This window comes from Propithecus coquereli, unplaced genomic scaffold (genome assembly GCF_000956105.1).
Source record: "Propithecus coquereli isolate 6110/MARCELLA unplaced genomic scaffold, Pcoq_1.0 Scaffold2, whole genome shotgun sequence".
NCBI lineage: Eukaryota > Metazoa > Chordata > Mammalia > Primates > Indriidae > Propithecus > Propithecus coquereli.
This window is the reverse complement of record NW_012144966.1, coordinates 1,099,970-1,115,696: the sequence shown is the minus strand read 5'-3', so window position 1 is coordinate 1,115,696 and position 15,727 is coordinate 1,099,970. Positions and strand designations below refer to the sequence as shown.

The 15,727-nt window shown below is 35.1% G+C and overlaps 1 protein-coding gene across 1 annotated transcript in view; it reads left to right on the top strand.

The window, feature by feature from the left end:
• The window catches only part of ATP6V1C1 (ATPase, H+ transporting, lysosomal 42kDa, V1 subunit C1), a 42,945-nt gene that overhangs the window by 11,965 nt on the left and 15,253 nt on the right, over nt 1-15,727 (top strand). Inside the window, exons 2-7 of the mRNA XM_012643625.1 lie at nt 4,688-4,858; nt 5,881-5,948; nt 10,213-10,298; nt 12,317-12,411; nt 14,238-14,329; nt 15,424-15,522. Of these exons, the coding sequence (XP_012499079.1) occupies nt 4,727-4,858; nt 5,881-5,948; nt 10,213-10,298; nt 12,317-12,411; nt 14,238-14,329; nt 15,424-15,522 (572 nt within the window). The 5' untranslated portion in view covers nt 4,688-4,726. The remainder of the gene's footprint in view (nt 1-4,687; nt 4,859-5,880; nt 5,949-10,212; nt 10,299-12,316; nt 12,412-14,237; nt 14,330-15,423; nt 15,523-15,727) is intronic.

The following is a 15,727-nucleotide window of genomic DNA, read 5'->3' as shown; positions in this document are numbered from 1 at the left end:
CTCTATGACCTGGTAGGCCCCTTGAATCTCTAATTTTTGGTCTTTTTGTTTGGAGTAATCATTGTTTTTTCTAGGTGGAAGGATACTTTTAGGTGCTGGGTGATGCTATTTTAGAAATTGTGACAATCCTGAAGGAAGAGAAAAGGGAAAGGAAGCGAAGTTCAGATCCCTTTATCCAGCAGAATTCATTGGACCTATAGGGTGCTCTGAGCCTGGAATTAAACATAGGCTAAAGGTGTTCGAGCTTATGTGTGGATCTCTCTTCACCTAGCAGAGTTCAGGTACACTTGAGTGCAGAACGTTCTTTTCTCCTAGCATGGCACAATAGAAAGAATGTGGCCTTTAAAGTCAAACACAGCTAGGTTTGAACCCCATCCACCAGCTGTGTGACCTTAGGGAAACTCCTAACCTCTGTGGGTATTACTCCCTATCTCATGGTGTTGTCATGAGAATTAAATAAGAATGGAAGAAAAGTTAAAAGCACAGTGCCAAACATAGAAGGCACTTTTTCCTTTTCTCATCTCCCAAAAGTTACGCTCTACAGAGGGCTCCAGTTAAAAGCTAGAATTAGAGAGTGTTCTTTAATTTTCCCAGACATTTCTGGACTATAGTTTTGTTTAGAATTTATCATAATGGTGATAAATTTCTTTTGACCCCTATAAAAGCTCAGTGAAGTAGATAGGGCAGGTATTATTTACAGCGAAATTGGGTCCTCTTTTCCCATTTCTTGAAATCCTTTAGAAAAGATTTTGGTTACAAAGGTTGTCTGGAACTCTAAATGGTATGATAGTGACATCTACTGTAATGGCTTGTATTATTACAGTCTTTGAAGAAGCCGCAGTTTAGATAATATAACACTATCATCAGGAAGAATTCAACAATTGATTCATTAGCTGCCATTTTGGGTATAAAATGTGAGGAGGTATAAAAATGTGTCAAATATACTTTAACAGAACCACTTGTGTAAAATAATTACAATAAGACCTCAATTTTTCAAGAACTACCATCACTTAGAAGATCTGGATTACTAAAAACGGTTTAGAGGTGCTGTTGGAGTCTCTAATAAACTTGGAATTTTAAAGTTCAAGGTAATGCTGTGATTGGTGTTTGGGCTAAAAAAGCTAGATTCCTCTTTCCTGTTTCTCTTTTTAAAAAAGCTAGATGTGGTAAGTATAAGAGTATTAGCTGGAGGAAATCAGAGATAGGGAAATAGCCAAGGCTGAAGTGGCCAAAAGAAAGTGAAAAGCGTAGCAAGTGTTGGAGCATCTTGGGTGAGGCGATCCAGGGTGCGGGGGAGAACAAACAGAATGACAAGGAGGCAGGAGATGGACCCACAGTATTTCATCAGGAATTTATTTTAAAAAGCAGCTTCCTGTGATAGGTTCTGGAGTTAGTATAGGTGTAGCCTGAGCTCCTGCCCTTGCAGCATTATACAATTAGAATTCTTGAATATATTGACCCCAAAATACTTTTTAAGAAAAAAATCCCCAAACTTCAAAAAAGTTTGTGTTCAAATATTAATTCTTGGTCATAATAGAATGTAAACGGACTAGAAAGCATTTATGCTAGAGGTAAAACAGAAAAGTTGTGCTTGGAGGATGGATTTGGTAACTAGATTATTCTCTGAATATAGCATTTGAAAATTCATTAAAATTTTATTTTTTATAAATTTGCTATGCAGTGTTATATTTTAACTTATAAATGAATTACATTATTGTAACAGTTCTAAAAATATTTAATTTTGAAATATTTCAGATAGAAAAATTCAAATATTGCAGATTAATAGACATCCATGTTCTCACAACCCAGATTTAGTAAGTATTAACATTTTGCCGTATTTGCCCAAGACTTAAAGAAAAAAATCTTCTATACAAAACTGAAGCTCCTTTCTCCTATGCATGTTTTTATATTTTCTGTACGTATATAACCATGAACAATATATATATTATGTGTCTTTTTAATTGTGGAAATAGATACTCTTATTCTGCTGATGGGAACTTAAATTGGTAATGGCTTTGGAGAATGGTTTGGCAATACCCAATAGAGTTGACATTGGTCTGTGTCAGTTTTCTCATGTTGCATAACAAACCACCCCCAAACTTAGTGGCTTAAAACAGTGATTTCTTATTTCTCCTTATTCTGTGAGTTTTCAGGGTGGTCCCTCTGTATGTTTTGCTTGGGCTCATTGATGGCAGCTGCATTCAGCTGGGAGATTGGCTGCTTTGGAAGGTTCAAGATGGTCTCACTCACATGGCTGGCAGTTTTTGCTGGTTGTTGGTTTCTCTGCCATGTGGCCTCTTCTCTTCCAGTAGGCTAGACTGGCTTCTTCATGTGGTAGTCTGAGGGCAGTGGTCTAAAATCAGAAGTGGAAGTTGATGTCTGGGACCTGAACCCACCCAAATGTGGCTTCTATGCATTTTATTTGTCAAACAAGTCACAGGCCAGCTCTGCCTTTTGATGGAAGGAGTGGCAGTCACATTGCATAGAAGCATGGAAAGACATGTTGCTTTCATCTTTGAAGACAATCTACCACATGATCATACCCGGCAATTCAGCTATTTTACTCCCCATGTCCTAGAGAAACTCTTTCACAGAAACAGAGACATGTACAAAGTTGTTCACGGCGGAATTGTTTTTAATAGCAAAAAAGTAAAAACAGTTTAACAATCCTTCCAGGGAAAATGTAGATAATAAATTTTAGTTTATTCGTATAATGGAATACCATATAGCAAATAAAATGAGTGAACTATACATGGATCACCATGGATAATTCTAAAAATAGATTGAAAACATCAGGTTGGAAAAGAATATGGGTAGTATGATAATATAATATGTAATATATAATAATATAACAGTCTTAAATTTTAATATTTGAAATTTCTCAGGTGGGCTAATGAAGATTTTGCTTTTGCTTTTAAATCAAAGCTTATCTTTGGCCTCATTAGAGCTTGGTGCTCTAGGTGTAGATCTTCATCACTAAAAGCTGATAAAAGTGTAACTTCATGAGTAATGTTGGAAAAGTCATTGTAAAGGACAATTTCTTGAGATATTCATTTAATACCACTATATTTTATACCAGTTTAACCTCTCTGAGTTTTCAGTTTCTTATGTGCAAATGGGGAGGATATTACATATCTAATTGAGGTATTGGGAAGATTAATTGAGATGATAATGTATAAAACATCTAAAACAATACTTTGTATATGGTAGATGCTCTATAAACAGTAGTTAGAAAAAATAATAGGTACATAGGATGGCATCTATGTTAAGTTCATTTTCAATGGTATTATAATGAGTAGGTAGGTTTACTTTAATTAAAATGGGCTACTGAAATTGGGAAAGTCCATTATGATTAATAATACTTTACATTTTAAAGGAAATTAACATTTTCAAAGTTTTTTCACATTCGTTGTCTGATTTTGTTTTCAGGACAACTTTGTAAGATATTTATATTCAATTTATAGACATGGAATTCCAGTTTTAGGAGAAGTTAAATGAGTAGTAATAGTAGAAAAGTGGCTCTAATGAAGACATATTAAATTGGAAATAATGATACTATAATATTTTAATTGTTGTAAGTTACTCTGTGTTTGTGTGCTTTACCTACTTAGCTTCTGAACAGATTTGTCCCTGTACTTTTTTCCCCCTCTGTGTGTACGGGGAGGAGGAGGAGGAGGAAGCGGAAAAAGATTGTAGAAGAGGACTGACTGTATCTTAATGGGACTGTTTGGAAAGGGAGATCCACACCCTTTCTCTCGCTCAGATCCAATAATGTTGGTATTTTACAACAGCCAGGCAGATTGGCAAGTTTTTTTTTGTTTTTTGCAAATTTGTAAATGTTTGATGGCAACTTAATATACATCAAGGATTTGAGATTTGGTGACTACTGTTCAAATGCGTTAATTCAACTAAAGTCTTTCTCAAATGCAAAAGTTAATATATTTTTAAGAATTTCCTATTTTGGGTGTATGTTTTAAAAGTTTAAATAAACCTATAAATTTGTGACTGTCCAACTTCTTTGGTTGAGTGAAACTATTGGTGGCTGGTATTTTTGATAATCCCACTTCGGAATAATTCCTATTTTGAGGATGTTTTATAATTTTTAAAAATTAGGTACTTTCTAGTATTAAGTTTTTATCCTCTCTTTTTCCTTGTATCATAAGTAAATCACCTTTTACCATTTAGATGGATTTACTTCCAGGGAAGTAAATTTGACTTTGCTTGGGAAGGTATGCTAGTATTGGATTAATTTTGAAACAGGTTATATTTTATCACTTATGCTGTGATTCTGAAACACTTTAGAAACAATTGATATTAAATGTATTTTTTTTTTTTTTGAGACAGAGTCTCACTGTGTTGCCCGGGCTAGAGTGCCGTGGCGTCATCCTAGCTCACAGCAACCTCAAACTCGTGGGCTCAAGCGATCCTCCTGCCTCAGCCTCCCAAGTAGCTGGGACTACAGGCATGCGCCACCATGCCCGGCTAATTTTTTCTATATATTTTTAGTTGTCCAATTAATTTCTTTCTAATTTTAGTAGAGACGGGGTCTCGCTCTTGCTCAGGCTGGTTTAGAACTCCTGAACTCAAACAATCCGACCGCCTTGGCCTCCCAGAGAGCTAGGATTACAGGCGTGAGCCACCACGCCCGGCCTTAAATGTATTTTTTTGTTTTGTTTGTTTATTTCAGAGTCTCTCTTGATTTCTGAAGAAATACCTGGTAACAAACATGACTGAGTTCTGGCTTATATCTGCTCCTGGGGAGAAAACCTGCCAGCAAACATGGGAGAAACTACATGCTGCTACTACAAAGAACAATAATCTTGCTGTCACTTCCAAGTTCAACATTCCCGACTTAAAGGTGATGTGGCACTGTGCAAGAGTGTATGAGTTCATCATCAGGGAGGGTCCATTCTCTCTCTTAGTAGAAATGAGATACCCAGTTTCTTTTAGAAGAAAACCTTCTCCTCTCTAGCTATTGGCATAATTTGAAATATATCTTATTCTTTGAAATTTTAGGAGTAAACTATCAAAATGGAATACTATCTTTTTCTACTTAGACTTTTTTGTTCTTTTATAAATTGTAATGAGAAATGTTATGAAAATATTTAATATATTACATTCACAAATATTTTCAGAAGTGGAAAATCTTATATACTTAAATGTCAGAGTGAATTTTTCTGTTATTAAATTCATATTGTGCTAACATTGTAAATGTGTTACCATAATCATACTACCTAATCATACTTGTCAATCTAACCTGGTTATTTAATCTAGACAATCTATTTAACATTTATTAAAGATCAGTAATCTGGCAGCCTCAAAGTGAAACAGGCTGCCAGTAATCAGTTGACTGAACTTTTGTAAAGAGTGGAAAGATCATGATGTTTACATTTTGCTGGTTAAGTGAGGCAGTCATAGACAGCATTCATTGAAGAAATACTTAAAATTACCATTTCTTAATATTTTTGGAGTTATGCATGCCTTTGAGATAGGACATTTCCTCCAAAACATGCTCATTTATGCATATGAATTCACTTATAGACCAACCCTCTAATGCATCTCCATGGATCTCCTGCTTAAGAGCTGATGTTGTAAAGCAGGACTTCAAATGACCCACTGTCACTGAACAGTGCAAGCACAGGCCTGTCTTTGAGAAGTCTTCACATCTTAAATGCTGCTTGCACCCATGAATTAGAGGATTATCCTGTACATGAAAATAGCTTTGAAATGTCTGGCAAACATCTTTTAACCACACTAGCACATTATGAAATAAAATATGGACAACTTGAGATTTGTGAAACTTTCAAGTCAAGATGTATCATTTTATTTAGAAAAAAAAGGATAAATCCTAAGTAACAGAATGCTATATTTCGCTTTTAGGTTGGCACACTGGATGTCTTGGTTGGCTTGTCTGATGAACTGGCTAAACTGGATGCATTTGTAGAAGGGTAATGAACTTACATGCATGGAGTAGAGCAAAATGGGAGATCAGTGTTGTCGGGCTTCCTGGACATTGGGTTTATTATCACGTGTATACTCTGCTTATTGGTTTTAGGAAATGATTATAAATCAACTTTATGAAGGTACACTTTACATACAATAAAATGCACCTGTTTGAAGTGTGAAAATAGTGATTCTGTTTTTAAAATCTTTATTGAGCTAGAATTTACGTGCCATACAATTCACCTATTTAAAGTATAGAATTCATTGAGTTTCAGTATATTCATGGAGTTGTGCAACCATTGCCACAATCAATTTTAGAACATTTTCATCATCCCCCTGTTCCTGTTCCCATTAGCAGGCACTTCCTGTCCCCCACCACTCGCTAATCTTTTTGCCACTATAGATTTGTCTGGTCTGGACATTTCATATAAATGGAATACAATATGTGGTCTTTTGTGACTGGCTTCTTTTGCTTAGCATACTCTTTTCAAAGTTCATCCATGCCGTAACATGTATCAGTATTTCATTTCTTTTTATTACCAAATAATATTCCATTATGTAGATATACCACATTTTATTAATACATTCATCAGTTGATGGCTACTTAGTTTTTTTCTAGTTTTTGGCTTATATAAATAATGCTACTATGAACATTTGTGTACAAATTTTTATATTTTTATTTCTCATATGTTTTTATTTCTCTTGGGTATGTTCCTAGGAGTGGAATTGTTGGGTCATATGGTACCTCTATGTTTAGCTTTTTGAGGAGCTGACAAACTTTTCCAGAGTGGCTACGCAATTTAATATTCCCAACAACAGTGTAAGGGGATTTGAATTTCTCTATATCCTTGGCAGCACTTGTTACTATCTGTCTTTTTGATTATAGCCATCCCAGTGGGTATGAAGCAGTATCTCATTTTGTTTTTGATTTACATTTCCTTGATGGCTAATGATATGTGGAGTATCTTTTCTTGTGTTTGTTAGCTACTTGTTTTTTGAAGAAATGTCTATTTGGATCTTTTGCCCATTTTTAATTGGCTTATTTGTCTTTTTATTATTGAGTTGTAAGAGTTCTTTATACAGTATATTCAAGATATAAGTTCCTTATCAGATCTGACTTGCAAATATTTTCTCTCATTCTGTGAGTTGTCTTTACTTTCTTGATTGTGTCTTTTGAAGCATAAAAGTTTTTAATTTTTTTTTTTTGTAGAGATAAGATTTCACTGTATCCCCCAGGCTGGGGTACAGTGGCATGATCACAGTTCACTGTAGCCTCGAACTCCCAGGTTCAAGTGATCCTCCCATCTCAGCCTCTCCAATAGCTGGTACTACAGTCGTGTGCCACCACGCCTGGCTAATTTTAAAATTTTTTGTAGAGACGGGGATTCTCCATGTTACTTAAGCTGGTCTCAAACTCCTGGGCTCACGCGAGCCTCTTGCCTTGGCCTCCCAAAGTGCTGGGATTATAGACATGAGCCAGCTTGCCCGGCCAGTTTTTAATTTTGATGAAATCCAGTTTGTCTGTTTTTTCTTTTGTTGGTTGCATTTTTGGTATGGTATCTGACACCATTGCCTAATTCAGGATCACACAGTTTTATGTCAGAATTTTATAGTTTTAGCTTTTACATTGAGTTCTTTGATTTATTTTGAGTTAGTTTTTGTGTATGTTGAGAGGTGAGGATCCAGCTTTATTCTTTAGCATGCGATTATCCAGTTGTCCCAGCCCCATTTGTTATATAGACTAGTTCTTCCCCATCGAATTGTCTTAGAAGCCTTGCCGAAAATCACTTGAACATAAATGTGAGGGTTTATTTCTGGACGCTCAGTTTTGTTTCGTTGCTATTTCTGTCCTTATGCCAGTACCACATTGTCTTGATTACTATAGCTTTGTAGTAAATTTTAAAATTGGAAAGTGTGAATTCTCCAACTTTCTTTTTCTTTTTCAAGATTGTTTGGCTATTCTGGGTTCTTTGCATTTCCATACGAATGTTAGGAACACAGTGTCAAATTTTGCAAAGAAATCAGCTGCAGTTTGGATGAGAGTAATGTTGAATCTCTTAGTGAATTTGAGGAGTATTACTATCCTAACATATTGTCTTTGATCCATGAACATTGGGTGTTTATTTGAAGATGGTGATGCTTTTGTCTTCAAAATTTAGTTATATTAAAGGAGTTTTTTGAAACGACAGTTTTTGTCACTTTTGAATATGGTTTAAAGTTTGCTCAAATTTTTTAGGGATGGAATCTAAAATGTATTTAGGGCAAATGTAATTAGTCTGGTCCGTAAGTTGTCTGTGCAGTTTGTCAGCTATTCTTTCTACACTGCTCTGCAAGCCCATCTTCTTCAGTCTTCTGAAAGATAGGAGGAATTTAAAAATCATGTCGTTGTAAGGCCCTGGTAGAATTGACAGCTGATAGCTTAATGATTTGAATGCTCCAACTTTTAAAGTCTGAACATTGTGGTATATGATATATGAGGTAATCACAGCTTATTTTTTTTTTCAATAATCTAATCATTAGAGCAGATTTTTTTTTTTTTTTGAGGTGACAGTGTGTACATCGACATAAATATTCTTACAGAGATGCACAGGGAGATCATGAAGTTCTGGGTTATGTAATGTTAAGTTTATAAATTTGACACCAGGAGATTCTACATTCTGAACTATTTCTGTGGTAAACATATGCACATTTTAGAATGTTCATAACAAATGGTTCTTTTTACAAGATGCTTGTCAAATTGTATGGGAATAATGCTTTGTCTCCTTGAAGGAATGGATGAATTTTGGAGACACAGTTAAGTATATATACAAACCCCAAATTAATCATGCTGAAACTTTACAGCTTACATCATTGTTTCTGAAATTGTTCCACTTTTTTAGGCTTGAGATCACTCAGCATAGGATTGTTGTTTAAATTTAGCCCTTCTGTTACCTTTTTCCAGCCCTTACTAGTTCATGTTTAAACTGTTACAGGAGTTTCTTAATTGTCTTTCAGTTTCCCCTCCCAGCTGTTGAGCATATAGTTATCAGAGCAATTGTCCTAAGCCCTGTTTTGACTGTGTTCCATCCCTGTCCAGAGTCTGACATCACAGTCTAAGTGTCTGCAGTCTGGCCCCCCAACCCCTTCCTATACTAAGCTCCCCCACTGCTCAGCCTGCTGCTCTGCTTGGTCTGGACTCTCACCATTCTCTGAGTGCCCACTGCTTTTTCACCTCTTCTTACCTTGAATTGTGTGATGCCCCCTGGCAAGAATATACTTTCTTCCCATGTAATCATCCTTTCAAAACCATTCCTATCCTTCATTATCCTACTCATGAGCCGTTAGGCTTTCTTTATTGTAGTAGCTGGAGGTGATCCCTTTTTCCTTTATGCCTCTCTGTAACCTGGTAAGCTCAGCCGGCACTGACCTCAGATTGCTTTTTTGTTTAGTCATTTATATATTTTCCTATCTATCCAGTGAGATTTTAAGCAATGTGAAGGTGATGATTTTGTCTTGTGTAATTTTGAATCCCACCCAGGGCCTAGAGGCAGACGCAGAATGGGGAAAAGAACACTAACTCCAAAATCAAGACACCATGTTTCTAGTCACTGCTTTGCCATTATCTGGTCTTGTGACATTGGATAAGTCACTTATTCTCCACCTCAGTGTCTTATAAATGAAGGGATTGACAAGGTCATAGCTAGGTGCCTTGCTAGTTTTGGCGTTATATGACAGTTTCCATTATAGCATAGCTCCTTGTCAATAGTAGATGCTTGATAAATAGTTAATGAATAAATAATGTAGGACCTCATTCTTCATCATGACAGTTGCTTATGTTCTGTTGCCTGTCAGATCCCTTTCATCCTGAGTGAAAACATAGTGTCTGGCATGTAATGGGAACATGGTGAATGCTAGTTTCCTGCCTCTTCCTTTGTTCCTGGTCCTTGTGGTCAGATCCGTTGTTCAGTTTCTTGGCATATCGATATATTCCTATTTACAGACCTGTTTCTCACTAGCTTCTCACTACTTTCTTTCTAGACTAAAATATACATTGTATGTAGTCTCCTTAAAACTCTGTAGTTATTCAGTTGATTTTTGCATGTAATCAAATTTTATCCTTAAAACATTATTTATAAGGTGAGACCCATTTGTTCTATAACATAAAGGCAGGTATAATGGGAGCATATATAGTAAAATTCATGTTTTAATGTAGCATTTTCATTGTGTAGCATGGAATTTAAGTCTTTTTCCTAAAAATGGTTGTTGATTTTTTTTTTTTCCCCTCCCCAGGGTGGTTAAGAAAGTGGCTCAATACATGGCTGATGTACTAGAGGATAGTAAAGATAAGGTTCAAGAGAATCTGTTAGCCAATGGAGGTAAGCTAATGTTACATGATTTGATCATTATTAACTCTCACAAAGTGAATGACTTAGCCACAAAAAAGAATGTAAAGAAATATATATATGGACATTAAATACAATTGAAAGCCTTTGGAAAATACAGTTGTTATTACTGAATTTGGTGATGCTGCCAGTTACATCCTGTCTCCTGAAACACAATCTCATGTAAGACAGTCTTACATAATATGTAATATAGCTTACGATATGATGTTGAGTCCTCTGCAGAAGCAATATTACAGAGATTTACCTTAGCTCTTTCTGGGATCTTTCTGTTAACTCATATTTGTAAGTAAGTTTCCAAGATATGTATCTCTGCGTTGTTCCAGTTGCATACCTGCCGTCTTCTCTAGCTTTTTGTATTTAATAGCATACAACTGCTAAATTTATGCAGCGTAATGCTTTTTCCCCTTAAATTTGAATATGGCATTTCTTTACTTAATGTCCATAAAATAGTCTACTGACTTTTCTTGAGCTAGAAGCCAATATTTACATAGAGTTTGCTCTGTATAATAATGGCTTTATAAAGATAGCTTTGACCTCATTGTTGTCATTTGTACTTTCATTTTTGTTTTCTTATGAAATGTCACTTTAGCATTTGCTTCATTTAAAATTAGGTCCACCTTTAATGATATGTCATTATAATAGAATATAACCCTCTCCTTTCATTCTATACTAAATTGCCTGTTCCGATAAGGTCACTGTGTTTTATATTCAGTGTTCCTCTAATCTTACTTCTTCTCCTTGCAAATAATAGATGTTTACTAAATATTTAATCAGTTAAAAATGTAGTGATTCTTGCTCTTTGTTATAATAGTGATTCTGATCTTATTGTTTTCTATTTATGTTAATTTGTGTTTTGAGACAGAGCAGAAGGTAAATATATTAATTTATGGCCCCTTAACTGATCTTGTTAAGTATTTCACAAACCAGGACAATCAGTGTGGTTGGTGGAATGCGTTGGGGGACAATGCATCCAGATGCCTGGGCTAGAGTGTCGTGGTGTCAGCCTAGCTCACAGCAACCTCAAACTCCTGGGCTCAAGCGATCCTCCTGCCTCAGCCTCCCAGGGAGCTGGGACCACGGGCACGCGCCACCGTGCCTGGCTAATTTTTTCTATTTTTAGTTGTTTGGCTAATTTCTTTTTAGTTTTAGTAGAGACGGGGTCTCGCTCTTGCTCAGGCTAGTCTCGAACTGCTGAGCTCAAGCAGTCCTCCCGCCTTGGCCTCCTAGAGTGCTAGGATTACAGGCATGAGCTACCGTGCCCGGCCTAGAGTTGCTTTTGGAAATATCATCTGTGGTGTTGACTTGTTAGTATTATGTAAGGAGAAATTGAGGAGGGGAAGATATTTTGATGGGAATTACTTTTGTCAGTTAGCTTTGCCATACTTGATATTTAGTTTCACTGACCTTGATCCCATTAGATTTGAGGTATAAAGTCATTTTGATTACTAAACTTCCAAAGAATTAGTTGAGTGTCTCTTTGGCTCTGCATTTTTGTCCTTTCCATTTGAAAATGAAAGGGTCTATATTTTGAAAATTGTTGAAGTGTATACTTTTAGAAACAATCATCACATGGTTTTAACAGACAAGTTTATTTTCAATTTGTTTGGGTAAGTTATCAAAGAAAGAACATACTTTTGCCGCCTCCTATTGAGAAGGCAATTTGAAGTAGTTTTTTAATCTTTGTGTTTCTTCTGCAGATGAGGCATATTATGGATACGTACATTTTTCATTAAGTCATCCAATTAGAAGGAGCATCTTAATATATATATACATTAAATTTTGATTAAGGAGAAGAGATTACAAGATAGAAATTTTGATTAATCCATGTTACTTAAAATAGTTCCACATTTATTTAACCAGGACTATTCAGAAATGATATCTTTGCTGATTTTCTCTATGCCAATTTCAGCATTAAATTGTATCACTATGTAAAAAACTATTAAAAAATTCTATTGCTTCTCTTCAGTAATTAATTTATTCCCCTATTTCAGTTGACTTGGTTACTTATATAACAAGGTTCCAGTGGGATATGGCCAAATATCCAATCAAGCAGTCCCTGAAAAATATTTCTGAAATAATTGCCAAGGTAAGATAAGAATTAAGACAGGTAGGATACATTGATTTATAGTGGCTTTGTTTATTTTATAATTTAGCTATGAAATGCTTTTTAGGTTTTTGACAAGGCAACTTAATTATATGTCACAGATACAAACAGAAGCTATCCTTATTACAATTTAGATGTTAAAAGTTGTGTAGGTGTTAAAGATATTAAAAAGTATAACACTTTCATGTGTAGATTATATACATTACTTACATATATGGTTAATTTAAATATTAAATTGACAACGTTTAAGAAAGAACGTTTAAAATTCTATAATTATTATTTATACAAATTTTAAGGATAACAGATCATGTAGAATAGGAAATTGGAATCTATTAAAGATTTCTAGCAGGTGATAGTATTCACTTAAGTATGTTTATGTACGTACTTATTCAAACATTAAACTTTATGGATTCTCTGATGCCTTCTGACTATTTCATATTGATCCCCTGCTCAGAAAAATGCTCATATTCATGTACCGCATGGTTTTATGTACAGTTTAAGGGAGTACATGGACCCTGAAGCCCATCCATGAAACCACCAAGTCAAGAGTTCCTTTTATATTGAGAAATCTTTGAGCTTGAGAGAAATTATAAAAGTCTTAACAGGAGCCATAAAGAGGCAAATAGGCAACCTATTAATTGTTTACCAGCATTCTTTATGACCTGGATGGGGTGAAAAGTGTGGTTTAAATTATTAAACGGACTTTCTTTGGCTCCCAGTGACTTTAGTTGTACAGTGTGCTATATAGTTAAATGTAAAGGAGTAAACTATCAAAGATTTTAACTAAAGTCATCATATAATTTAAAGAAAATGAGCAGTTTGATAATATAAGGTAGTAGTGCTCTTACTATGACTGAGCTTTATGTTCTTGGCCTTTATCAAAGATTTAATCATCTACTTTCTTTTACTCTTGTGATAAGGATACAGGCTTAGAGAGGTGAAGTGACTTACCCTAGTGCTACACAGCTAAAAATGGTAGAGCTAAGTTGAAACCAGTTCTTCACATGTTAAGTCTACTTTGCATTTTCTCTGTAAGTAGTTAGTAGTTTTAGTCCTCTTTTGAAAAATAATTGTAATTTTATTGAAGAAGTATTTTGTGTAATATTGTAACAGTGAAACTCTCTAGTAATTTAGTTCCTTCAGCCTTGTGAACTGAAGCCTTTTAATTAGCAATCCTAGATTCCATTTCCATGGTTTAAGAATTAATAGAGTAATAATAATTAAAATACATGTGGACTAAAAAAAACATTGTCTTAGTAGAAAAGGTTTATATCAAAATTATATTAAACATGAAGTAGGCAATTTTTTTTTTTTTTTTTTTTAGACAGAGTCTCACTGTGTTGCCCGGGCTAGAGTGCCGTGGCGTCATCGTACCTCACAGCAACCTCAAACTCCTGGGCTCAGGCTATCCTCCTGCCTCAGCCTCCCGAGTAGCTGGGACTACAGGCATGCGCCACCATGCCCGGCTAATTTTTTCTATATATTTTAGTTGTCCGATTAATTTCTTTCTAATTTTAGTAGAGACGGGGTCTCGCTCTTGCTCAGGCTGGTTTCGAACTCCTGAGCTCAAACAATCCGCCCGCCTCGGCCTCCCAGAGAGCTGGGATTACAGGCGTGAGCCACCGCGCCTGGCCTGAAGTAGGCTATTTTTTAAATGACCTTTTAAAGTTGTGCTTTTAAAATATTAGAATATTCTTACGTCAGAAACTAGTTGTTTTTTTATAGAAATTAAAGTTTACCTACTTTATATTAGTAGATGTAGATTTAGGAAAATTTTTGCTTATTTTTCTTCTTTTTCTTCATTGAAGGGAGTAACTCAGATTGATAATGACCTGAAATCTCGAGCATCTGCATACAATAACCTGAAAGGGAATCTTCAGAATTTGGAGCGAAAGAATGCGTAAGCATATCAAGTATATGTGAATGTTAAGAATTAGGGAAGCACACTAGCGTGCACTGCATGAGATTTTGTTGGGATTTGGTTTAGTAAGTTCCAGTTTATGCTATTTCTGTAATCAAAATGGTAGGGTTTTTTTCAATTCATGGAGAAAAGTTCATTAAGGTAAGTTTACAGAATTCAGACTAGTCAGAACAGATGTGAGGCTGATTTATTACACTTGTTTCACAAATAATACTTGTAAACTGGGTCCTGGTTTATCCCTTTATCCATTTGATATTTCACTGAAAATTATCTGAAATTAATTGTTTTAAGTCAAAACAGTTTAATTGCATAGCAGTTACCTACTGCTTAAAAGAACTGTATAGAAGAGGACTCTTCATGATGTAATAATTATTCTCTTATCTATCTCTTTGCTGAGTTTAGGTTTTTCACACATAAGGTTTTTTAAAAATAGGACACAATTGTTTTGGTTGGTCTTATAGTATGACTGTTACAAGTATAGTGTTGGGCATGCAACTATTCAAATTGTACATTCAAATCCCAGAGGGAAGGTTGGTTGAATAATATGAGTGATACCAACAGGGCAAGATGTTTTTGGTATGGGAAGATGTGATTACTGGAAGACCAATGAAGACTGATTTGAAAAAGTTGATTATTGGGTTAACTAACCAAAATTACCTGGTATCACATGATACGCAAGGAGGAGGGGAACACTAAAGGTGTTGTGCTTAGATGACATAATTTCATAATTATGATGAAATAGACTTTAATTGATATCTGATGAATAGCACTTTCCCAGGCAAGATGTTATACATGTAATCAAGGGAAGAGCTGAGTTATAATAATTAAAGCAAACACAAAGGTAGACACTAGAGGCAAATTTGATAAATGTTGACATTTCTTTGCTGGTAAGAGTGGGATATGTTCACTTAAATGTTGACTTCTTACAAAGTAGAAATGTACAAAGTAAGAGTGACTAATCCCTGTCTTGAGATGTATTTGTAGTATATATGAATATGGCTAGCCTGCTCTTTTTTCACTTGTGTTATAGAAGCACATAATTATCAGCCAAATGTTTTTTTGTTATTCCTTAGAGGAAGTTTGCTAACGAGAAGTCTGGCAGAAATTGTGAAGAAGGATGACTTTGTTCTTGATTCAGAGTATCTTGTCACATTACTGGTCGTAGTTCCCAAGTAAGTTGTAACTATTACAAAAGATTTTACTTGTTAGAATACAAGAAAAAATGTTAGTATCTAGTATTGCAATTGAAATTTTTCATAAAATCCAAGTGTAAAAGGAATATAACCTTGTCATTCATTCTCTCAATCAGCATTTACTCATGTGGCACACGAAGTAAATCATAACCTGGTAATGGAGACATCAGTTACAAGTTCAGAT